The sequence below is a fragment of the Mustela nigripes genome, chromosome 1 (genome assembly GCF_022355385.1).
Source record: "Mustela nigripes isolate SB6536 chromosome 1, MUSNIG.SB6536, whole genome shotgun sequence".
Classification (NCBI taxonomy): domain Eukaryota; kingdom Metazoa; phylum Chordata; class Mammalia; order Carnivora; family Mustelidae; genus Mustela; species Mustela nigripes.
The window spans coordinates 171,429,448-171,456,705 of record NC_081557.1 but is presented as its reverse complement, the minus strand read 5'-3'; the positions used below and the strand labels follow the sequence as shown (position 1 = coordinate 171,456,705).

Sequence of the window (27,258 nt, the reverse complement as noted above, 5' to 3'; positions counted from 1 at the left end):
TTTATTACATCCCAATATAGCACATTTATATACTAAGATTAAGTGGGTTTTTAGTAAAAGTATCGTAAATTAAACAAAAAATTAAAAATTTCAACAGTTTCATGTATTTAGCATATCATACGAAACAGTTCCTTGCTATTTAACGATTCACTTAAGTATGTATGTGTATGCTTATGATACTTCTAACAGAGAACACTTGTACACGAGTAGAGAATTTTGGGAAGGATACACAAAAAATTGTTAATTGTGGCTATCTCTGAAAATTAGTGGCCAAAATCGCTAGTGGTAGGAAACATTTACTTTCCATTTTATCTATTTCTTTGAACTCTTTCTAAGTATATTCATTATTTTTTCATTATAAAAAACTACCATGGGATGTTTTAAATTTCTAAGAGAAACACAGTGATATCTACCAAATACCTTATGAACTATTATTACTAAGATGCATAGAACATCATGAAAAATAATATTGATAAACATTGGCTCAATGAGAAAATTTGGGAACTTCGATAATATTTCAAAGTAGGTTTTAAAAGTAACTTCTTCATTTCTTTTGAAATATGAAAAACAAGTGTCAAATTAACCTGATATATTTGTCAATCTCCAAACTATAATTAAAAAGTAATTTACCAATTTAAAGGCAAAAAAACCCCTATTTATCATGAATTAATTTCTAAAATCATATTTATTGTGGCTTTCACAGTATAGTACTAGGATTAAAAGAATGAAAATAAACTCCATCTCTTTATATGAACAACTAATTACTAGTTATTCAAATAGAAGGTAATTTTGTAATTATTTGTATTCTTTATTCAATATTTTTTTCAGGGATAGTGTTTCCCAGTTAAGTATTCTGTTCATTAGCCAAGTGGCCCCATATTTCCCTGATCCTTTATCTCAGGATAATTGGTTCCAACCAGGATTCCATTCCCATCTCAGAAATAAGACAGGAATTACGTGTATTTCTTCTTTTTTTTTTTTTGTCCCGAAAGTCACAAAATCCTGAAGTCAAGAGAGACTTAATCTGATCTGATCTGATCTTGATCTGATCTGTAAACAGACTGCTGAAAGAAGAGAGGAAAAAACCCAGAATTTCTAGAGGACATAAAGCCCTGACTGAGAAGGGAAGGCTGAGAGTCAAAGAAACTGAGCTCCAGGACAAAACTTGGGTTTCTAATATTAATGACCACAAGCAGGCAACCCAACTTGGATAGCTTTCCTCATTTGTTTAAAAAACAAACAAACAAACAAAAAAACTGACCTTTTTTACTAGGCATCATGACAACATCAAGTCAGAAATATGGATTCCCAAGACGAGCCTGGAGAATGAGATTCTATTCTAGCTCAGTAAGTAAGCCTGAAGATCACAATCTGTGCAAGAGATTCTGATACACAGCCAAATTTGGGAACTGTGACAGATGCTTTAGGTTGATTCACCCAAGACCCAGTCAATGCCAACCCTCTTCTTTCTTACCAGCGTCTACCATGAAGGCTACAAAGATAAGTATTCATTTTCTAACCTTCCCTAAAATAAGGGGTTCTCTTTTTTTTTTTTTTAAGATTTTATTTATTTATTTGACAGAGATCACAAGTAGACACAGAGGCAGGCAGGGAGAATGAGGGGAGGAAGCAGGCTCCCCGCCAAGCAGAGAACCTGATGCAGGGCTCGATCCCAAGACCCTGAGACCCTGACCTAAGCCGAAGACAGAGGCTTAACCCACTGAGCCACCCAGGTGTCCCAAGGGATTCTCTTTTAAAACAGCTATGGCAAATGATAGGGAAAGTCTGCCAGTGCCATCACCCCATCTTCTTTCCTTTCCCTTCTTCCTGCTTTTAACTCTGACTTGATGTCTACAGGCACAAAAGTTTCTGGAAACCAACATGCAAAGAATGGTAGACCAGGGAGAGAAAAGACACCAAGGACGTCTGGATCCACTACATTTACCTAGACTTCTTGTTATGTGAGAAAAATACCACCTTTTTGTTTAAACCACTATTAGTTGACTGCAGCCAAAAGGGTTTCTAAATAACAGCAATGAAAGAATAGATGATCTCAAATATATTCAGATATAATATTCCGAAGTTCTAATTTTAAATAATTTAACTGTCCAGGGAAGGATACTTTTCAATGGCATCCTTGACTTAGGGCTATTTGGACTCTGATACAGAATTTAAAGGCAACATTCAGAAAACTACCACAGCTTCACCAGTTCCCATTCTTTATATACATTTTCATTCAGCTCGAGAGGGTATTTTGTTAAGTTCAAGCTTACAAGCTGAATTAAAATGAGTACATAATATGGAAAGCCCACACTAAAAAGACCACATAAGTTACATAATTTTTAAACTAATAAATTTAACAACATCTTGGTTTAAGAAGGTCAGAAAGATTAACTACAAGACTATTCTTCAAGTATCTTTCTTCATCTTCCCCAGCCTCCATCTTAATTTACCAATTTGGGAAGAGGAAACATAAGCTTTAGTATGTATTCCTACATATTATATACATATATATTATCTTCTGTGAGCATCATTAAATGGGGCTTACTTAGAGAAACCAGGGTAGTATTCTATATACAGTGAGTAGGGTTCTGGCTGGAATAGTAACTGTCCTAAGGTTGAACAATATAAAAAAGCAAGTAGTGGCTAACAAAGCATATGCCCAAATGGACCCTTCTACTTTGCCCTTGACCTAACTCATACTAAAGACAACTACTGCAGAGGCATAAAATTTATCAATAAATATCGACTAAGATCCCAGTCATGATAAGGAACATAACTATGCACGGTAGGTGGTTGGGTGGCTAACTGAATAGGGCAAGGGGAAGGGTTCAGGGAGATGTTGCTAAAATAACATAATAAATAAAGCAAATAAACTGCAAAAGTGAGCTAATTTCCACTTTTTCTATTAGGCAATATCATCTTAAATCTTCATGCAAATAAAAACCTGACTGGAAATGCAATGATTTTCAGCCATGCTTTGGTGAACTTTCCACTCAACCTACCAGTATTTGTTGGGTTGCTGTTGGCTGTTGCCAGGGAGCCAGTGTGGTTTCGGACGATATTATGCTGGGTTGAAGGAAGGCCTGAAGCTGACCACGAGAGAGTACTGCATCCTGAAAGACTCTGCGGCTGGTGGTACTGGTGTGATGGAGGAGGTGGAAGCGGTGAGGGATGACTGATGGCTGTACTATGATCAGAAAATGAATTCTCTCTGAGTGGCCTGACCGTTGGAGCATTCTGTGAGGTAAACATTTGTTGCCCATATGGATCACCGGCAGGCAGAGAGGGATATGAAACACTAGGATATGCAGCAGTAGAAACAGTTGACATAGCGTAGTGAGCACAGGTAGAGGGAAATCCCTGAGAAGCAACAGAAGAGTTGGCAGAGTACATGGCTGGGCTACTGTAGTGATTCACAAAATGGGAGTACCGCTGGGCGGCACTCGTATGCAAATGCAATGTTGGTGATGTGGCACCCTGGAAAGATCCCGGAGTGGATCCCACTATATGAGGTGCAGGAGGACCCCTGCCATACATGTGCTGTGCTCCTGGTTGTTGATTTGCTGTATTAGGAGTCACCACATTTTGTGTCGGTACCGTATAGAGACCGGAGTAGTAATCACCACACTGGCTATCCAATGACAATGAGGTCATCTTCCCAGGTCCTTGAGGATAATGTCCTGATGGAGCAATGTAGTTTTGAGGATGCACTCCATACCCTGATGGAACCTGCATTTGACTCTGTGCTGGACCTGAGAAAAAGAAGAGCAAACACAGGAATTGGCAAGGAGATAACTAATTTTTAAGCAACGTTCCCATCAAATGTCGCCCTAATTAATTTACTTCTCCAATAGTCACAAAAAATAATACTGTTACAGACCCACTGTGATAGCCAGCCTCCAAGATGGCCCCCAGTGATGCCTACCTCCTGGATTTCATACACTTGTATATGAATTCACACCGTCCCACAATATACCAAGACTGATTTGTAGGACCAAAACCATGTCGGAGAGGTAATAATGTATCACTTTCAAGATTAGCCTGATCTTGGGTGCTGGTTTCCCTCTCTTAAATCACTCAGTTTGAACAATGCTGCCAAGTTGTGAAGAGCCCTATGGAAAAATCCATGAGGTAAGGAACTGAATGCTGTGGCCAATAGACAAAGAGAAACTGGGGCCTGCACCAACCCCATCAGTGAACTTGGGAGCAGATTCTTCATACCCAGTAGAGTCTTGAGAAAACTATAGCCCCAGCTGACAGCTTGACTAAAATCTCATCACATCCAAAGTCAGAACCACCCAGCAAGGTTGCTCCCAAGTTCATGTCCCTCAAAAACTCTGAGATCAAATATTAGCTATTTAAACCACTAAATTTGGGGGTATTTTGTTACGCAACAATAGATAACTATTATACCCAGTATAGACAAAGTGCAAACCTTTTTTATTAGCTTCTTTTAAACTATAAAAGTAACAATATACCCACTGTAAAAAAAAATATTCAAATAATGAAGAATACAAAATAAAAAGTACAATTCCCCCTCTTTTCCTGGTAGCTAATATCCTTCTTTCCACATGTATCTATTACTTAATGGCTTTTTTATATCCTTCATAACACAGTTCCAAAACCTGCTTTTCTTTTACTTAATGTGTCCTGAATATCCTTCTATAAGCATACATAAATCTTCACTATTCTTCTAAAAATCTACACAGTATTTCATTAGAGATGTAACATTATTTACTAAATCTCCCTTGATGAATATTTATTTCAGGGACTGATCTAATTTATATTTATGAGGTCAACCTCTGTAATGAATCCGTAGGATAAGTTCCTAGAAGTGTAACTGGGAGTTCAAAGGGATTGTGCTTTTAAGATTGACAATTACTGTCAAATATCTCTTCAGAAGTCTATCAATTCATACCTCCTATGAATAATGCTTAGGAGTGCCTCATCTTCCCAACATTGAGTAACATTTCAATCTTTGCCAATCTGATAGGGGAGAAACATTTCAGGTTGCAGTACTTAACTGAGTAATGCTGAGACTCTTTCCAGATACTTCTTAGCTACTTAGGTGTCTTCTCTGTTATTTGCCCTTTTCTCACAGTCTTGTGCTTTCCATAATGATTTATAAATGTTCTTGTATATTAAAAAATTTAACCTTAAATTATTATTATGTACTACACGTATTTTCCATCAGGTTACTATTTTTTGACCTCGTTCATTTTAAAACCATACTTAAAGAGACTTCCCTTTTCTTTCTTTTTTTTTTTTCTTTAAAGGCAGAGAGAGAGGAAAGCAGAGAGAGAGGAAGGCAGAGAAAGAGGAAGGGAAGCAGGTTCCCTGCTGAGCAGAGAGCCCGATGCAGGGCTCAACCCCAGGACCCTGGGATCCCGACCTGAGCCGAAGGCAGAGGCTTTACCCATTGAGCCAGCCACCCAGGCGCTCCGAGCCTTCCCTTTTCTAATGTTATATAAATATATACTCATTTTCCTCTAATGCTTTTAATACTTCCATTGACATACATATTTATTTCCTTGATCACTAGAGACGTATTTTTATCAATATCATTCAAATTAACATTAATCTTAGTATTACTTTTGTTAATATTATAAATATCATTAAACATATTACATTATGTGCCACTCACTGTCCTTCGAAGCAAATTTATCATTATACCCACTTTACAAGTTAGGTAAATGAGGCACAGAAGTTAAGTACTATATTTATTTATTTATTTATTTTTTAAAGATTTTACTTACTTATTTGACAGAGACACAGCAAGAGAGGGAACACAAGCAGGGGGAGTGGGAGAAGGAGAAGCAGTCTTCCAGCAGAGCAGGGAGCCCGACTCGGGGCTTGATCCTAGGACTCTGGGATCATAACTGGAGCTGAAGTCAGATGTTTAATGACTGAGCTGCCCAGGTGCTACCTAAGTTAAGTCCTTTAATACAGTCACATGCTTAGGAAGTAACAGGACCAATATAAATCAAGTAACCAGGCCCAAATCCATGCTTTTAAAACAACGACCTCCCACCCACACTATACTAAAGTCTGGCTGGCTTTCCTTAGCCCAGCAAATGGTCAATTGTCCCTAACAATGGAATTCTAGTCTTGGTTCCAAAGAAGGGCAAACTTTATCCTCGAATCTAATTTTTCTATGTTGTGGAAGGAAATCATTATCTGTACCATACCTCAAATGAAAGGACAACAAAAAAAATATTCACAAGCTGTTTCAAGTTCACTGACACAAAGGAAGTGCCACTTCCTTTGCTATAATAATGTATTAAAATAGAAACAATGTATTATAATATAATGATGCATTAAATTATATAACAATGTATTAATAACAATTAAATAAAATATAATAATAAAGTATTAAATGTATATAATAATGTATTAAATAATAATGTATTAAAAAAGAAATATAATATATATTGCCATAATATATAATATTACTATAATAATGTATTAAATATGCTATAATAATGTATTAAAAATAGAAAACATAAAAATATAAAAATGCTTGTTATAAAATATATATGAATAAAGCTTATCTTTTCTTATTCTGTTTTCAATTTCTACTCAATAATGGAGTGGCAGCTTAAGTTTGGTCACATAAATACATATTCTATGGTAGAAAAAAAGATGACTTATGTAATCAAACTATAAGGAAAAAATAACATCCATACTTATTATAATTCCAAGAAGTATACAAAGAACCCAAACTCGATAATGCTATTTTACTAGGTGTATAATTTACTTTTCTTACAGGATATTTTACATGGTCATAGTTCACCTGAAAGAATTTATTTACTTAAAAGGAAAAGAGTCAATAGGAATCTTTCATTAACATGCCAAAAAAAAAAAAAAAAGAAATGTTCTCCCTCCTTCTTTCCTTAAATATACAAAGATGGTTTGCTACTCTTGTCTTTAGTCTCAGAAAACTCTACACTGGTAAGACTTAATTAGTGAAGAGAAGAGCAAAGTCAGAATTAGACAAATCTATTTAAGTATCTATCCACTTAATAAATACTGTGGCTCATCATGCTACATGATCTGAAAACAGGGAAATAACCATCAGTATGTCCAACCTACTCAAATATCATTCTTCTAAAACGAACAGAAATGTTCTAACTAGATGCTAGAATTTATCAGAAGTGAACTACCCACCAGAGGAACTTTTTTACTTCCCAGTCCATCAAAGAAAGTGCTTACTTCAGGGGAATGTGAAGGTGTACAGAGCTAACAATATGTCAATGCTCACCATTCCTTATTCTATATCAAGATCTAAATGTTCTAAATGTATGAAAAGTATACAAAAATAATTTGGTCAAAATGATGAATGAATCAAGACTTCTTTGGAAGAAAAATATTTCCTTTCAAATATTTTAAATCAATTTTCAAAAGCTTCTACTTAAAAAAAAATAAACATAAGGATCAGCTTAAATAAAAAGAAAATGGTATCTAGGACATGTAAAAATATTTTTTAAAAAATTTTGTCTTACCGTGACCTAACAAGAAACACATTTTCTTCAACTTTAAAATGTATTCGATAACTCTCCTAATTTTATTATGGTTTAATACCAAAACTAATATTAAAGTTTTATTTCCTCTGTATATACTAAAACCAAGCCTGGCAAATATAAATACATAAGTCATATAAACTTATTCTCTTTTATTTTTTACACAATCTATAAATCATGGGCATTTCATTAATATTAGCAGTTTCATTTGCCTGTATTTCCTATAATTCCCTCAGTAACTGTGGCAGTTTTAAAACATGGTCCCCAAATTCTCTGATACTGTGGGGACTAAAGGGTGAAATCTGTCTACTTCCCCTGAATTTGAGCAGGCTTATCACAGCTTCCACCAAGAAAGATTGGCAGAAGCAAAGCTATGTGATTTCCCTGCTTGGTCAGAGACAATTCACTTGCTGTGTTGTTTGATGGAACATTTGCATGTGGATCCCTGAGCAGCTAGATATGTAGGAAGTCCAATTATTCCACAGCTACCATGGTCTGGGGAAGTCAAACCACATGGAGAGTTCACCTTTAGGCACTCAGGTTTGAAGTTTGGGAGATGTTGACTCATTAGCCATCAAAACACCTCTGAGTCTGCTAATCTGCTAAGCTGAGGCCCTAGACATCACAGAACAGAGAAAAACCATCTTGGTACTGCCCTGTGCAAAGTCCTGATCAACAGAATCTGTGAGCATAATAAAATACTTGTTTTCAACTATAAAATTTTGGAATAATTTATTATGTAGCAATAGTAACTGAAGGCAGTAACTAACTACTTTTTTTAAAAGTTAGAATCCAGGGACACCTAGGTGGCTCAGTCACTTAAGTGCTTGTCTTTGGCTCAGGTCATGATCCCAGGGTCCTGGAATCAAGTCCTGCATTGGGCTCCTTGCTCAGCAGGGGGTTTGCTTCTCCCTCTGCCTGCCACTCCCCCTAACTGTGTACTCTCTCTCTCTCTGACAAATAAAAAAAATATTTTTTTTAAAAAAGGTTCAGATTCCAGATTCTAAAACTGAAAAACATCCACCTTTCCCTAACACAAAAATGCATTATATTCTTAAAAGTCCAGACATCATAGTTTCAGTAAGTCTTACATAAGAAAGTATTATTTTCAAATAAGTTAAACATAGTATGTGTACATATGTAGAGAATGCACTAAGTTATCCTATTCTTTTAGAAAAATAGTTCCTTCCTAGAATACATTACTTGGGAGCTATAAAGCATAAAGAAAATATTAAAAAATTGAATCAGGTACACTAGGAAAGAATGAAAGGAAAAAACAACAACAACTAAGTGCTGAAAACTGGATCTATCACAAGAGGTAAAAACACCTGGAATCATACACATGTGCTATAGACCTGCACTATCCAATATGGCAGCCACCAGTGACACGCGGCTATTATGTACTAGAATATAGCTAATCTGAATTAAATGAAAAAACTAAGATATCTCAGTAATTTTTTAATATTGAATATATGTTAAAATGATGTTTTATATATTATGATAATTGGATAAATCAAAATTGATTTTACTTCTTTTTGCTATCTAAAATTACATGTGTAAGCTATTAAGTTCCTACTGAATATAACTATTAAGACAGAAAAATATAAACAGAAAAAAGAATATCAGTGCGTAGGAAATGCTTTCAACCTAGGCCTAAACATTAAGGTTGGACATTAGTAGAAACATTAATTATAAAAAGTATTTGGAGGTACTACTAAATTTCATTAATGCTACTGATTTTTTTTATTATGTTCAATTAGTCACCATACATCATTAGTTTTTAATGTAGTGTTCAATAATTCACTAGTTAATGATACGGAGTTCTTTAAAAAAAAAAGAAAAGAAAAGAAAAGAAAAAGAACTGGCATTCTGGGATAATTTAGATGCACATATTATTTTGGATTAAAAATGGTTCTGGGGCGCCTGGGTGCCTCAGTTTGTTAAGCAACTGCCTTCAGCTCAGGTCATGGTTCCAGAGTCCATGGGGAGTTGGCTTCTCCTTCTGACCTTCTCTGCTCTCAGGCGCTCTCAGGTTCTCTCTCGCTCTCTCTCTCAAATAAATAAAATCTTAAAAAAAAAAAAAAAAAGTGGTTCTGCAGGGGTACCTGGGTGGCTCAGTTGGATAAGCATCATCTGCCTTTGGCTCAGGTCATGATCCCAGCATTCTGGGATCAAGTCCCACGTTAGGCTCCCTACTCTGCAGGGAGCTTGCTGCTTCTGCCTCTCCCCTCACTCATTCTCTCAATCTCTCTCTTTTTCTCTCTGTCTCAAATAAATAAAATCTTAAAAAAAAAAAAAAGCAAAATGGCTCTGCAGTGTATTAGACTGCTGATATTTTAATACTTCTAAAATAGAGATAAAGGCTGTGGAGGAAAGGATAAACTAGTTACATATGTGGATAGTCAAATTTTTGAAAAATAACTCTAGAAAACTGTTTTTCGAACTACAAATGTTATATATAGTCATTGCAAAAAGAGGTACAGGAAATTATCAAATAAAAACCATCCATAAACTTACCACCTGAGATAACTACTATCAATAACCCAGTAATTTCTTCTTGGATTTATCTAATTTAAACAAAAGTAGAATTATAATTTACATTTTAAATGATTTGTTTATGTAGCCTGACTTGAATATCTTTTCATCATGATTTTTAAATGTCTGAATAACCATTATGTAAATTTACCATATTTTAATCACTTTTCTATTTATCACCATTTAGGTTATTTTCCATTTTTTAAAAAACATTAAGCTACACAATGATAAAAGCATTTGTAGGTAAGTCTGTGTGTTCATTCATTTTACTTCCCTGAAAATTATTTCTTGTCAGTTACAATTGTTGGGTCAAGTCCCTAGCTGGCAGCTTAACTAACTGTATAGACAAAGTAGAGACACTGAGATATTCAGTAAAAAAAGAAAAAAAATCAGGCAGAGACCAGACTCAAAGTGGTCCCCAAAGATGAATTTAGCAGACAAAGGCTTCAAAGCAGCTATTATAAATATGTTCAAAAAAGAAAATATATTTAAGGAATTGAAAAAAATAACATCAGTAAATGAACAGAGAGTACCAAAACAGAAATGAAAACTATTTTGAAAATGAAAATCAAAATAAAGCTGAAATAATTATGTTAGATGGCTTCATCAGTATGACAGAAGAAAAAAATCAATGAACCTGAAGAATAATCAATAAAATGATCTAATTTTGGGGTGCCTGGGTGGCTCAGTTGTTCAATGTCTACCTTCAGCTCAAGACATGATCCTGGGTCCTGGGACCGAGCCCTGCATCCGGTTCCCTGTTTAGCAAGAAGCCTGTTTCTCCCTCTCCCACTCTCCCTGCTTGTGTTCCCTCTCTCGCTGTGTCTCTCTCTGTCAAATAAATAAACAAAACCTTTAATTTAAAAAAACGATCTAATTTTGGGGCACCTCCTGGCTCAGTCAGTAGACCACACGACTCTTGACCTTGGGGTTATGAGTTCAAGCACTAAGTTGGATGTAGAGCTGACTTAAAAAGAATAATTAATAAATAAAATGATCTAATTAAAAGAGAAGACTGAAGAAAAATAAAATTTTAGAAACCGGGGGAAGCAGTCTAACATTTATGTAATGAATAAGGGTAGTAGGTTGAACAGCAGCCTCCCAAAAGATACATCCACATCCTAATCCCCAGAATGTGTAGAAATGCTTTTATATGGGAAAGGACCAATATTATCTTTTATGACAGAAGACACACGACTAAGTTAAAGATCATGAGATTATCTGACTGGGTCCTAAATGCCATCACATATATCTTTGAAAGAGGCACATAAAGAGAAGACATAAACATCAAAGAAAAGGCAATGAGAGGATAAAGCAGACTGATGTGGCCAAAATACAGGGAATGCCAACAGCCAACCAAAAGCTGGAAGAGGCAAAAAAAAGATACTCCCTTAAAGAGAGAATGTGGCCCTGCCAAATACCTTAACTGCAGACTTTGAGTCTCCAGAACCAGAAGAGAATAAATTTCTGTTGTTTTAGGCTACCCAGTTTGTAGTATTTTGTTGCAGCCGACCAAGGAAATGCATACAGCAAGGATATAGCACAGCAATTCTCAAAATGTAGTACCTAGAACCCTGGTAATACTGGAGACTCCTGGGGGATCCACAGGTAAAAACTTTCTTAACAATATTAAAATCTCTGCCTTCTTCACTGTGGTGACATTTGTACTAATGGCACAAAAGCAATGATGGGTAACACGCTGGTCCTGTGGCATAAACTGAAGCAATGGCACTAAGCAACACTAGTAATTACCATATTCTTCACTACCACACGCTCACAGTAAAAAAATAAAAGCCACTACCCTACTCAACAAAGTTCAGGATTTACCACGTACTTTAGTAAGGCAAGAAAAAGAAATAAATGGCACACAGACTAGAAAAGAATAAAGCGATATTTACAGAATGACAGGATTTAAAAAAGAGAGAGAAAAAAAGACAAAAGAAAAGCCTGGAACTAATAGTAAGTGAGTTTATCAAAGTCACAAGACAGAAGATCGGTATCTAAGAGTCAAATGCACTTCTCACACTAAATAACGAACAAATAGGATTCACAATTTTTAAAAAACAGTACTATTTATAATATCACAAGAAAGTACTTAAAATATAAATCTAATGAAATATGTGAAGGACCTATATGCCGAAAACTACAAAACACCGAGGAAAGCAAGGATTTCTTTAAAAAAATGGAATGATATACTGTATTTGTGAACTGAAAACCTTGGTTTTAAGATATAAATTATTTCAGTTTTGATCTTTAAGTTTGATGTTGCCGTGATAAAAATACCAATAGGCTCTTTTATAGATATCAACAAGCTGATTCTAAAATTTCTATGGAAAGGCAAAGGTACTAAAATCTCAACAATTGTGAAAAAGCACAGTTGGAGGACTCATATTACCCAATTTCAAGGTTTGCTTTATATGCTACAATAATCCAAAAAAGTGTGGTACCAATAAAGGACAGACACGTAGAACATAATAAAAAAGGGGCTCTAGAAATAGAGTCACAAAAATACAGCCAACTGATTTTTGACAAAGCTTTCGAGCCAATTCAATAAAGAAAAGATAGTATTTCCAACAAATGTGGCTGCTGTGGTCCATATTCAAAAAATGAAACTCAACATATCTCAGGTCTTAAGCAAAATTTAAGTCAAAATGACTCATAGATCTGAAAGTCAAATTTTTCTCTGATTTTTTTTTTTTGAAAGTCAAACTTAAAAACTCCCAGAAGAAAGTATAGAAGATTATGTAGGCATGATTAAGAACAGAAAATACTGGGGCACCTGGGTGGCTCAGTGGGTTAAAGCCTCTGCCTTTGGCTCAGGTCATCGTCCCAGGGTCCTGGGATTGAGCCCCACATCAGGCTCTCTGCTCAGCTGGGAGCCTGCTTCCTCCTCTCTCTCTGCCTGCCTCTCTGCCTACTTGTGATCTCTGTCAACTAAATAAATAAAATCTTAAAAAAAAAATTGAAAAAGCGACTTTATCAAATTAAAAACCTTCAATTTACAAAAACCACTAAGAGGATTATAAGACAAGCTACAGACAAGGGGATAATATTTGCAAATCAAATGCCCAATGATTTGTATCCAGAATTTATTAAGAAATAATAATCCAACCAAAAACCTGGCAAAAGGTCTGAAAATAGAGTCACCAAAGAAGATATAGGGATGACAATAAACATACACAAAGATGCTCATCATTAATCATTAGGGAATGCAAATTAAACCATGAAACACTGCTATACATCCATTAGACTAACTAAACCCCGCCCACCCAAAAATCACAGAATATCAAATGTTGGCAAAGATGTGGTGCAACAGGAACTCTCATTCATTACTGGAGGGAATGCAAAATAGTACTATTTTGCCACCTTGGAAAATAGTTTGGCAAGTTCTATTAAAGTTAAATATAGGGGCGCTTTGGTGGCTCAGTTGTTAAGTATCTGCCTTCAGCTCGGGTTATGATCCCAGGGTCCTGAGATTGAGCCCCGTATCAGGCTCCCTGCTGCGCGGAAGCCTGCTTCTCCCTCTCCCACTCCCCTTGCTTGTGTTCATTCTCTTGCTGTGTCTCTCTCTGTCAAATAAAAAACAACACAGACCCCTGAACAACACAGAGATTAGGAGCAAGAACACCCTGCACAGTTGATCTGAGTATAACTTTTGACTCCCCCAAAACTTAACTACCAATAGTCTACTGTTGACCAAAAGCCTTACCAGTAACAAACTTAACATATATTTTGTACATAACTATACTAAAGTAAGCTATAAAAAAGAAAATGTTACTAAGAAAATCATAAGGAAGAGAACACATTTATAGTACTGTACTGTATTTATTGAAAAAAATCTGCATAAGTGGACGCATGCAGTTTAAACCCATGTTGTTCATAATCAACTGTATTTACCATTTGACCCAGCAGTGCTACTCCGACATGTTTAACCTAAGTGAGCCAAAAACTTGTGCTCCCACAAAAACCAATACATGAATGTTTACAACTGCTTTATTCACAATCAGCAAAAACAAGAAACAATCAAGATATTCAACAACAGAGGATGGTTACACAATCCCAGTACACACATACAATTGAATAGTACACAGTAATAAAAGGGAACAGACAACCGATTCATGCAACAGCACAGATGAATGTAACTCAGTGAGAGAAACGAGACCTAAAAGACTACATATTTTATAAAGATGCCATTTATATGACATTCTGGAAAAGCAGAATGACAGAATTGGAAAACAGAGCAATAGTTGTCAGGGCTGATGCAGGAAGAGATGAAGATTACAACAGGACTACGTTAAGGCCATTTTATAGTAACAGAACTGATCTATATGATACTGTGGTGGTAGATACTTGACTGCATGCATTTGTCAAAACCCATGGAGCTGCACACTACAAAGAATACAAGCAAGTTGTACTAAATGCAAATTTTTGTTAAAAAAAAAAAAAATCAACCAGGATGTCAAGATAATCTAGGATAGGGGCCGCCTGGGTGGCTCAGTGGGTTAAAAGCCTCTGCCTTCGTTTCAGGTCATGGTCCTGGGGTCCTGGGATCAAGCCCCACATCGGGCTCCCTACTCAACAGGGAGCCTGCTTCCTCCTCTCTCTCTGCCTGCTTCTCTGTGATCTCTGTCTGTCAAATGAATGAATAAAATCTAAACAAACAAAAAAACCCCAACCAAACCAGAAGCTACTAGCACAAACTTCTTAAAAAAAGAAAAGAAAAAAAAAAACTAGGATAGATAGAATAAAAACTGACAGATCAGTCTAATTGCATTACATGTAGGATAACCCAACTGAAGGATGTTAATATATATACACAGAGGGACAGACGTAGATATAATTATGGAGATGTTTTATAATTTAGTAGATACATATATATCTCCTGACTCTGTCTACTGAGAAAGCCTTGAGGCAGTGATATGCCAGGAGCTACAATATTTTCATGGCCCAATTCTCAGTTTCTAAATACCATGCCCTAAAAAAAGGAACTAGGGCTCCTGGGACAAAGGACTGACTCTGGTGCTAGGATAGGGCAAGGAAAAATGGAGTATCTTGAAGTGTCAAAAGTAGGGAAGCATAGACTGGAAGAATAAATATTGTGAAAATGTCTATGCTACCTAAAGCAATCTACACAATCCCTATCAAAATCCCATCCTTTTTTTTTCAAAGAGATGGAACAAATAATCCTAAAATTTATATGGATTCAGAAAAGACCTCGACTAGCCAAAGGAATATTGAAAAAGAAAGCCAAAGTTGGTGGTATCACAATTCCAGAATTCAAGCTCTATTACAAAGCTGTCATCATCAAGACAGCATGGTACTGGCACAAAAACAGACACATAGATCAATGGAACAGAATAGAGAGCCCAGAAATAGACCCTCAACTCTATGGTCAACTAATCTTTGACAAAGCAGGAAAGAATGTCCAATGGAAAAAAGACAGCCTCTTCAACAAATGGTGTTGGGAAAATTGGACAGCCACATGCAGAAAAATGAAACTGGACCATTTCCTTACACCACACACAAAAACAGACTCAAAATGGATGAAGGACCTCAATGTGAGAAAGGAATCCATCAAAATCCTTGAGGAGAACGCAACCTCTTCGACCTCAGCCACAGCAACTTCTTCCTAGAAACATTGCCAGAGGCAAGGGAAGCAAGGGCAAAAATGAACTTTCAGGATTTCATCAAGATCAAAAGCTTTTGCACAGCAAAGGAAACAGTTAACAAAACCAAAAGACAACTGACAGAATGGGAGAAGATATTTGCAAATGATGTATCAGATAAAGGGCTAGTATCCAAAATCTATAAAGAGCTTAGCAAACTCAACACCCCAAGAACAAATAATCCAATCAAGAAATGGGCAGAGGACATGACATTTCTGCAAAGAAGACATCCAGATGGCCAACAGACATATGAAAAAGTGCTCCACATCACTCGGCATCAGGGAAATACAAATCAAAACCACAATGAGATACCACCTCACGAAAATCAGAATGGCTAAAGTTAACAAGTCAGGAAATGACAGATGCTGGTGAGGATGCGGAGAAAGGGGAACCCTCCTACACTGCTGGTGGGAATGCAAGCTGGTGCAACCACTCTGGAAAACAGCATGGAGGTTCCTCAAAAAGTTGAAAATAGAGCTACCCTATGACCCAGCAATTGAACTACTGGGTATTAACCCTAAAGATACAAACGTAGTGATCTGAAGGGGCACATGCACCTGAATGTTTATAGCAGCAATGTCCACAATAGCCAAACTATGGAAAGAACCTAGATGTTCATCAACAGATGAATGGAGAAAGAAGATGTGGCATATATATACAATGGAATACTATGCAGCCATCAAAAGAAATGAAATCTTTCCATTTGTGATAATGTGGGTGGAACTGGAGGGTATTATGCTTAGCGAAGTAAGTCAATCGGAGAATGACAACTATCATATGATCTCCCTGATATGAGGAAGTGGAGATGCAAAGTGGGGGGGGGGTGGTAGGAAAAGAATAAATGAAACAAGATGTGATCGGGAGGGAGGCAAACCATAAGAGACTCTTAATCTCACAAAATAAACTGAGGGTTGCTGGTGGGAGGGTGGCCGGGAGAGTGTGGTGGGGTTATGGACATTGGGGAGGGTATGTGCTATGGTGAGTGCTGTGAAGTGTGTAAACCTGGCGATTCACAGACCTGTACCCCTGGAGCTAATAATACATCATATGTTTATAAAAAAAATTAAAAATTAAAAAAAAAAAAGAAAGTAGGGAAGCAGTCGAAAAACACAACAGTGGCAGCAGAGAAACACAGGAGACAACCTCAAAGAGATGTCAATGGCTAAAACTGTACCAATCTGAGCAACAAATATAAATAATGGTAGTGCTATAATTCAAAGAATAAAGTAAATATTCATGAGTCCAAAATAATAGAAATGACTGAAAATATTTTAAAATGAAAAAAAGAGGGCAAGTCTTCCTTACGGAAAAATACAGAAAAAATCCAAATAATAAATGTAGAATAAATGAGGAAAAGAGAAAATTACCATTAGAATTCCATAGTAAAAATCACTGCAGGTGTGAGCCACTGAGGAATGCTAAAATTTGTGGATAAAATTTTAAGCAGCAGCAGGATAGTAAAGTATCTCCCCAAGAATATTTAGGAATTACTGTGATTTCAGCATATAACTACAAATTATTTGATACACCTCACTGCAGAAGGAAAAGTGTAATTCTTAATTCCCCTTCTGTTGAATGTGGGCTGAAGTTAAGTTACTCCTAACAAACAGTAGAAAAAAAATATTAATTTTGCAGTGGAGGAACTTGGCAGCCTCTATTAGAGACTGAATATGTCCTCTCAAATTCATAAATTGAAACCCTATCCCCCAGTTTGATAGTTTTAAGATGGGGCCTCTGGGAAGTAATTAGACTTAGAACAGGTCACAAGAGTAGGACCCTCATGATGGAATTAGTATCCGTATAAGAAGGAGATGCTTAATGATTGAGCCATCCAGGCGCCCCATCTATGGCATTTTGTCATAGAGGTCTGAGCTAAGACACTTCAATCTAGTGTTCAAGAGATTAACAAAACTAGTTATAAAACAAGCGGATATATATAATCCCTGATATGATATGATGTGGTAAGGACACTTCGCCTCTGTGCTATTCTTCCTAAAAATTCATAAATTCTTAAGAATCCACCCAGCCTATCATGGGAAAGCATCAGCAAAGTGAGGAACTGTCTACAAAATAACTAACTGGTCCTGTCAAAGCCCTAAAAGACAAACAAAAAACTAAGGCTCTGTCACAGATCAAAGGAAGCTAAGGAGACATGACAACTAAATACAACAAGATATCTTGGACTGTATTCAGGGACAGAAAAAAAAATGGTGGAAATGGTATAGTTTAGCTAATGGTATTTCAGTAACGTTAATTTCCTAGTTTTGATAAATGTACCATGATTTTGTAAGATGTTAAGACATGAGAAGATGTAATACTTAGAGGAAGCTGAGTGAAGAACAAGGCATTTTCTGTACTATCTTTGCATCACTTCTGCAAATCTAAAATTATTGCAAAATAAGCTTTTAAAGCATAAACGGGAAAAAGTGCTGGCAATGACTTACTAAACTGACACAACTTTTAAAAAATTATATTTATTCATTTGAGAAAGAGAGAGAGGGAGTGTGTGCACACATAAGCCGGGGCAGGGAGTGGAGCATGATGAAGGAAGCAGACTCCCCTCTGAGCGGGGAGCCTGATGTGGGGCTCGATCCCAGGACCTTGAGATCATGACCTAAGCTAAAGGCACACTTAACTGACTGGGCCACCCAGGCGCCCCTCTATGACACTGTTTTTTAGACAAATGATTGCACCACACATAACCTGAGTGATCTTCCTAGAAAGCAAATCTGGTCATGTTATTTCTCTGTTTAAAGTTTTCTAATGGTTTTTCTTGCCATCAAGAAAAAATTCAAAATTTTAAACATAGTCTGTAAGACATTGGGAGCCACAATAATTCACCAATGCCCCGCTGCCAAAATGTCCATGTCCTACTCAACAGAACATGTGAATATGATACATTACATGGCAAAGGGAGCTGAGGCTGCAGACTGTATCAGGATCGTTAACCAGCTGACCTTAAAAACAGGAGAAAAGCCTGGATTATCCAGGTGAGCTCAACGTAATTGTAAGAGTCCTTAAAAGCAGAACAGAGTCAGGGAGATGTGACTACAGAAGATCCTAAGAGATGGTGCCAGATGTTACTGGCTTTGAAGACAGAAAGAAGGGACCATGAATCAAGGAATGCGGGCAGCCTCTAAAAGTGGGAAAAGGTAAGGAAACGGATACTCTCCCTCAGCTTCGAGGAGGGAATTCAGCCCTGCTGACGCCTTGATTGCAGCCTTTCTATGTTTTTTAAGAATTTTTTCTTAAAGATTTTATTTATTTATTTAAGAGAGACAGAGAGAGAGATCAGTAAATAAAACGTAATTTTGTTAAACCAGAGGTACCTATCATTAGGTCAAAGTGACACAGAATGATGACCTAGTAGGAAGGGAGCAAGGAAGCCACAACATATCAGGAAAGAGTGTATGTGAGAGTTTTACCTCAAAAGGCCATCAAAGGGGTTGGTAAGCGCAGAATACAGTTAAGTTGCCTTGTAAAGCCTTCTGAAGGGGATCAAATAAACATGTGATACTTTTCTAAAATCTGCTTTTTTAAAATGCAAGTGTCTAAAGTTTAATTCCTTCAAGAATGCTACCACCTAAAATTTTAGCACTAAGGTAGCCATGAGTATAAAAAGGCTGAGAAACACATTCCACACGTACTCTGACCATACTAAATTTTTCTCAAACTGTGTTTGTTCACCTCTGACCACCCCCCAACCTAGAATCTTTAAAAATTCCCTCTTCCCCCCTTCATCTGATCAACTTTTACTCATTCTTCAGATCTTAGTTCAGCTCTGCTTCTAGAAAACATCTGCTAACCCGGCAAGTGAATGGCTACTTAATGATGCATCTGTAGTATCCTGGACCACAATGCTAGCACTTTTCACATGCTACTTTAACTATCTGACTGCAAACTCAGTGAAGGAGTCTAGTTTGCTCTCAGCTCTATCACATCCCTAAAGCTCAGCATAGTGCCTGGCTCATGGAAACCATTCCTATATTCTGAGTCTAGTAAAGTCTAGTAAATAATCATCAAGTATTTCTGAATTAGGCATTTCCCTCATCATGATGGATCAACAAAGATTACATGGTAAGTAAAAAGAAAACATAAAACTTTAAAGAGCTTTCACTACTTAAAGCAACTTACACTCTAGTACAAGAACAAATATGTTCTTGTAGATTTGAACTTGTTTACTGTGCCATTTTACACATTTTACTCTACTAATTCAAATACAAGAACATCACTTGAAACAAAAGAAAAATAGTAATATACTGTATTTCATTATATCTAAGGTGTTTTAATGATGCTGCTTTTTAAACCTACAAGGTATATTCTGCTACTGTAACAAATTACCATAAATTTAGTGGCTTGAAACAACACAAATTTATTATTTTATAGTTCTGGGGGTCAGAAGCCCAAAATCAGTTCATGGGGCTAAGGTCCAAGTGTCATGGGCAGAGATGGTTCCTTCTGAGGCTCCAAGAAGAGAATCCCTCTCCCTGCCTTTTTCAGTTTCTAGTGGCCACCTGCATTCCTTGGCTTGTGTCCCCTTCCTCCATCTTCAAAGCTCATCACTCCCACCTCTGCTTCTGTGGTCTCATTACTTTCTCTGCTGGCTGACTCCTTCTGATTCCCTCTAATCAGATCTGTTGTGATTATATCAGGCCCACCCAGATCCAGGATAATATCCCCACTTCCTAATCTTAGCTGCAAAGATTTCAAAGATTAGGATGCGAACATAGTACATAGTACCGGGCCATTACTCAGCTCACCACATCAGATGTCAACGGCAGCTTTTCAAAAAACTATACTGTAACTTCTACAGTTTCAGTGAAACCAATTTCAAAATTTCACCAATTCTGGGACACCTGTTTGGCACAGTCGGCTAAGTGTCTGCCTTTAGCTCAGGTCATGATCCCAGAGTCCTGGGATGAGTCCCATATCGGATGCCTTGCTCAGCAGGGGCCTGCTTCCCTCTCTGTCTGCCTCTCTCTCTGACGAATAAATAAATAAGATCTTAAAAAAAAAAAATTACCGATTCTAAGATGCTCCCCAAATTCAGAGATAAAAATGTAAAAAAAAAAGTGTCTTAGAATCAATGAAGTAATATAATTACCGCATCCACAAAAAGAGCATCAACAAATCACTGAAAAGCAGAAAAATTCAGATTATATACAATCTCTGAAAAGCTTCTACATTCTTAGCCTCAAGTGAGGTATGTCTGTATAAAAAAGGAAACAGATTATTCTAACACATTATCTACTCACTGTTATCAAACTGACTTGAGAAGTAAATATAAGATTTTCAACAAATAGGCTATATACCTTTCTTTTTTTATTTATACATATTTAATTAAGATGAAATAGGCATAAACCATAAAGAAAAAAAATCAGGATAAAGTGTCACTTCCATTTTGTAGGGAGGGATCAGGAAATGGAACAGATTACCTGGGAAACATCCTAAGACCACCCCAAAGTAGTGAGGTTACAAAATATTAAAGACAAAATTAAGTATTATTCCACTTAATCTACAAATGAATAAAGGGAGTCAAAACTTTATCCTATTTGGTATAAGAATTTTTACATTTAATATATAATGAATCATTTCTTGGAAAGTAATACCGGTAAGTTTTAGAAGAAAGAAATTTCCATTACACAACTGACTAGAAAATCTCAAATGCAACTAAGCAGCTATGCTATAGCTCAGTATGTACCATTACATTGTTCTGGGCTAGTGTACATTTCAGTTTAACACAGAACTGCATTTTGGGTTTTAGAAAGACAGCAATAGTTATATTTTGGCTTTTATTCTAGATGCTTAACACAGTTAAGGCGACAGTTGAAGCATATTAAGTAAAGGTAGTTCTAATTAAATGATGATCAACACAATCTCTAGCAACCTACATACACTGTATAATGCTTACATGGAATGAAACCAGTGTACTTAATTGGTATTTTACACGCACACACACTCACACAGAACTAAAAAAACATCAAAAGCAGTCATTCTACATGTACTATGGTTACACATTAAAAATGCAATTATACCATAGAACTAAAGTAATATGAACAGCACTACTTGATATGTAAGATAAAGGTGACTGGTTCTAACACAGAGCTAAGCCTGTATCAGTCATTCTAATCATAATGGCTTGTAAAAGCATCAGGTTTCCAGTAAAGAAACTACTCTATGAAAATCAGTTAAAATCTGTCCAAAGTTTCACATCAGTAAAACCAGGATAAGGCTACAATGATCTTGAAGTGTGAACAAGATATCCAATCAGAACAGTAAGATTCCCAGCCATAATGTAAGATAGAAAGGTCTTCATGCAGCATATGCTCTCTGGCTCCTAGAAAGCTTCATGTGCATAATATAAAGTTAGGTTGCCCAAGAAGTAAACTGGAGTTCAGTGAAGTTTCCATTGTGCCATGACTTTTAAACCTCAGGAATGGTATGATCCATCAGGCTTTTCATAATGCTTGGTGCCATCCGTTTAATAATATGTTCAAAGATAAAAGCAGGCATGATTGTAATAGTAACTACAGTCTCAGATGTTGACAGTATGTCTGCAATTTGAGAATCCTTCAGCCCAATGACATTCTGCCCATTGACTTCACAGATGTTATGTTCTGTGAGAAGACCATTTCTGGCTGCAGAACTATCTTTCACTATGGATGTTATCTTTCCATTTTTAAAGATAAAGCCAACATGTCCAGTACTATCCTTATGCTTGGTAACTGTCCGTTCAAAGGGCCTGTCATGAACAGTCATAGTAATCTTCTCTCCAAAAGCCTGTTTGAGTACCTTGTGTGCTTTATCAGAGCTCCAGCCTGCACAGTTTTCCCCATTGATCTGGAGTACTTGGTCCCCAAATCTCAGACCAACCAATGAGGCTGGAGAATTTGCCTGGACCAGCTGAACAAATATGCCATTATCTATTGATTTAAGCCTGAGCCCAATTTTTCCATCTTGATCCTTACACAAAATGACTTCACGAATCCCTTGCTTAATTTCTGCTCTACGAATTCCAACATCATTACCAGTTACAGGAGCCACCATATAGTTCATACTAGAAGGTCTTGCCACCAACTGCCCCTGAACTGGTGCTCCAGGGACCACGGCCATATTTGCACGGATTTGTTCTTCATTTAAACTCAGGCCCATGTACTGGGAGAGCTCCGGATACAATTTAGGATAGAGATTTCCATCTTGAGAGATGGGAGCAGAAGCTTCAGACAAAATTGCTAGGTTGCCAGGGTTTGCAGAAAAGGCAGTTTGAGCCTGAATAACTTTGTCTACCTTCAGGTCTTCAAGAGATGGGTACAGAGACATTTTTGCAGGACTTTTCTAGGCCACAAGGACCCGCTCGCCGCCCTTGCCGCCCCGCCGCCTCCAGTAACTGGCATGGCTATATACCTTTCAATAGAGGTACTTAGCTGGTCAGCCTGGCTTATACCATCAGTTAGATACCAGTTAGATACAGCCTCTGGTTTTCTCTAGGCATCTATGCCCTTCTTGGCAAGACTAAATTATCACAAGATCTACCCAAAGGATGTATCTGCCTCAGGAACATAATCTCTTTCTAGAGACTAGATTCCCACCAAAAAAAAGTTTATTCTATTCTTGCTGTAAGCAAACCAGACATGAAAATCCAAATTTACAAGGTAAATATTTTATGAAATATCTAGTCACTATACATTTATAAAAAAAAAAATTAATCATAAGCTCTCCTTAAATGAGTTTCCTCATCTTCTCCCTTGTCAGAGAAGTAACATTTCTTTAAAAGATTTTACTTATTTATTTGACAGAGAGAGAGAAATCACAAGTAGGCAGAGAGACAGGCAGAGAGAGAGAGGGAAGCAGGCTCCCCACTGAGCAGAGAGCCCGATGCAGGGCTTGATCCCAGGACCTTGGGATCATGACCCGAGCCAAAGGCAAAGGCCTAACCCACTGCGCCACCCAGGCATCCCAGAAGTAACATTTTTAATATCAAGAATATTTGCTTCATTAGTCTTTTCTTGAATCACATTTCAATATTTTTTAAGTCAGATTGTTTTTTTTTCAGCACCTTAAAAAGAACATCAAGGTCAGCAAAGTATAAGCTCCTCTATCCTACAGAGACACATTCATACTAACCTGGAGAGGCAGAATCAGAAATAAGAACATAATTTATTCATCACTGAACTACCAAGAAATAGGTCAATATCCAGCTACTATGCATTTTAACAATCATTTTTGTTAAAGAATGCCACCAGTAAATAGTCACACAGCCCTGATCCTGCTTTCCCGTTATACCCCACAAAGCTGGCCCCTTGCCCCAGACCCACAAGACCTCCTCATGATCCAGCTAATTAAAAGACGAAGGCCTGGAACATTACAGGCTTACAGGATCCTGTTCTGGTGTCAAGGCTGGTATCCATTTAGTCATCAGTACACGTAGTACTGATTACTCAATATTTTGGATATAGGACCCCTGGCAACAAAGTATCAATAATGTTGCTAAAATACACATTTTTTACAAGCATAAAAAATATATGACACCACACCCCTAGTGATTTCATTTTTATTTTTTTAAGACGATTTTATTTATTTGAGAGAGAGAGATCACAAGTAGGCAGAGAGGCAGGCAGTGAGAGAGGAGGGGGAAAGCAGGCTCCCTGCTGAGCAGACAGCCCGATGCGATGCGGGACTCCCGACGCTGGGACCCTGAGATCATGACCTGAGCCGAAGACAGAGGCTTAACCCACTGAGCCTTAACCCACTGAGCCACCCAGGTGCCCCTTAGTGATTTTAAAAAATGAGGAATTCCTGGGGTGCCTGAGTGGCTCAGTCAGTCGAGCATCTGACTCTTCATTTCAGCTCAGGTCATGATCTCAGGGTCCATCCACATCAGGCTCAGTGCTCAGTGGGGAGCCTGCTTAAAGATTCTCTCTCTTTCTCCCTCTGCCCTGCCCTACTTCCACGTGTTCTCTCTCTAAAATAAATCTTTTTTAAAATGAGGAATTCCAATCACATCTGGATACCCTGGATTATTCTTTTCTAATGGAAGACTAATAGCTACAAAACTAACTGTCCCAGTCACTGCTGGCAGACAGAGCCCACAGCCAGACACAGTCTATATGACCATTTGGATGAAATCTCACTGCATTAAGTCCATCAGTTTTCCTCTTTGGCTGCTTTAATAAAGAGTGTTAAGAGTAACGGGACTGGGGTGCCTGAGTGGCTCAGTGGGTTAAGCCTCTGCCTTCCACTCAGGTCATGGCCTCACGGTCCTGGGATCAAGCCCCGTATCAGGCTCTCTGCTCAGTGGGGAGCCTGCTTCCCCCCCTCTCTCTGCCTGCCTCTCTGCCTACTTGTGATCTCTCTCACTCTGTCAAATAAATAAATAAAATATTTAAAAAAAAAAAAAAAAAAGAGTAACGGGACCAAAACAAAACAGATACTGGTTGAGAACCTACTACATGCCAAATACTTTGCTTTTCTCTATATAATCTTACATGATTCTTACAACAACCCTGTGAAGTAGCACTATCCTATCATCATTTTACAAATAAGGGCGTGCAAGGTTATTAATATATACAGATTCAAATAGTTGGTAAGTAATGAAAAGGCCAGGCATTGCAGGTTCCAAAGCTTATTTCACAATACCTGTTTCTCAGAAATACTAGGAAAAACAAGCAAGCTACAACTTGGCCATTGGCTTAGGCGAGGCATTTTACTACTCCCTCTCGCCTCCCTACCTCATCCTGCTTTTCTTTGGCTCCTATTACAAGCAGTTCCAGCACAGAATTTTAGAAAACTTGAAACCAATTAAATCCACCTTCCCACAAGCCAGCTAGCTGAGGTAGATGGCCATTAGAGGGAACCTTCCAAGAGCAGATCTGTTGGAGGGAGGAAGGGCTGGGCAGTGGAAGAAGATAATAAAAAGACGGAAACAGTGATTAAGCCTTAAATATAGGAAAGGATAGGGAGAGCTGGCCCTACACAGATCCTTTAAGGGGCGTCTTCAAAAACAATAGTGAATATGAAGCCAAGTTCACTTACTCAGCTGAGTGCCTACTGCCTGCGGCCATTGGGAATATGATGAGGAAAACTCATATAGCCTCCACCATCTGAAGAAATTATATCCTGGTATTCTGAAGGAGATGGAATGTAGGAGACTCTCATTTGCTAAGTATCTCATTTTGCTAAGCACCAGGTACTTTAAAAATGGTTACTTATTTAATATAATTCTTTCAACAACTCTAGAAGGAAGGTATTATTATCCCCTTTAGCTCAAAGATGTTAAGTAATTACCTCTACAAAACCAGGAGCTGTATCAAAGCCGTCAACCTTCTCACTAGCCCACACCTTCTGACAATTCTGAATAAAACACGATCTGCTCTCGCATGCAGGGCTGTCTATGAGGATGCTCTCATTTCTAGGAAAGTCCACTGAAGACTGGCTCAAAAATGTCAGTGTCTTTAGGCTTCTAATACTTCAGGGTTTACAGATAATTAGGAAAATGAAGTTAGCTGAAATACTATAACCAGTGGCAAGGAATGGGGTTTACAAAAATTATTACAGATCTAGTCTCAGAAACCGGGGGGGGGGGGGGGGGGGGGGGTGTGGAGTAGGAATAAGATACCACAATAACTAATGCAACACAAACAGCAATGAAGAAAAGTTAAACCCAGATAAAAGGCACTTGTTTACATAAGGAATGATTTTTAAGATTCTCGAGATATTAATCAGCTTAGAAGGAAATGCTGTATCCAGATGGTTACATTACACCATGGCAATATCTTCACCAGAGGACCTGATGCTTCTGCTAAACTATAAAGGAAGACTAGAAACCTGAGACACAGATCCTGCTCTGAGCAAAAGGAACTTACTTCAGACACACTAGGGAGATTTTCATCCTTTTAAATTTTGCATGTGCTCTCAAAGCTGAAGGGTTTCCTATAACTGACCAGATAGTACTGCTGAGCAAAGGGTATGTTTATATCTTCCATAATGGATCCCAGTAATTCCCATTACTAACTCATCTTTCTCACATGATCGGCTATAGAAATGGTAAAACTGCCAGTAGTATCATTCCTGGAAAAGGCATATGGAAATAAGAAAACACGTTTTCATTTGAAAACGAGCACCATTTATTTGCTTCTTAAATAGAATGAATCGATAGTGGTTTACTGTTAAATCTGAGTGCCCCCTCCCAAAAAGCTTTTAAACTATCTCTTTCAGGGGCACCTGGGCGGCTGAGTCGGTTAAGTCTCTGCCTTTGGCTCAGGTTGTGATCCCAGGGCCCTGGGATTGAGTCCCGCATCGGGCGCTCTGCTTGGTGGGAGGACTGCTTCTCCCTCTCTCAATCCCCCTGCTCGTGTTCCCTCTCTTGCTGCCTAATAAATAAACAAACCCTTTAAAATAAATACATAAATAAATAAACTAATTAAAACATCTCTTTTAAGGGTGCCTGGGTGGCTCAGTGGGTTAAGCCGCTGCCTTCGGCTCAGGTCATGATCTCAGGGTCCTGGGATCGAGGCCCGCATCGGGCTCTCTGCTCA

General features: G+C 37.6%; 2 protein-coding genes across 5 annotated transcripts in view; both read right to left on the bottom strand.

Moving 5' to 3' along the window:
* Positions 1-27,258, bottom strand: part of SEC24B (SEC24 homolog B, COPII coat complex component) — a 95,173-nt gene that overhangs the window by 63,303 nt on the left and 4,612 nt on the right. For all 4 annotated transcript variants that reach the window (XM_059377112.1, XM_059377116.1, XM_059377121.1 and 1 more), the window contains exon 2: positions 3,006-3,755. In XM_059377112.1, the coding sequence (XP_059233095.1) occupies positions 3,006-3,755 (750 nt within the window). The remainder of the gene's footprint in view (positions 1-3,005; positions 3,756-27,258) is intronic.
* Positions 21,897-23,078, bottom strand: LOC132014260 (syntenin-1-like). The gene has a single exon (XM_059395090.1). It carries the CDS (start codon positions 23,042-23,044, stop codon positions 22,148-22,150), a length of 897 nt encoding a protein of 298 aa, XP_059251073.1. The 5' UTR covers positions 23,045-23,078; the 3' UTR covers positions 21,897-22,147.

Coding starts and splice junctions, on each gene's coding strand:
- LOC132014260 (XM_059395090.1), bottom strand. CDS start 23,044: ATGTCTCTGTACCCATCTCTTGAAGACCTGAAGGTAGACAAAGTTATT.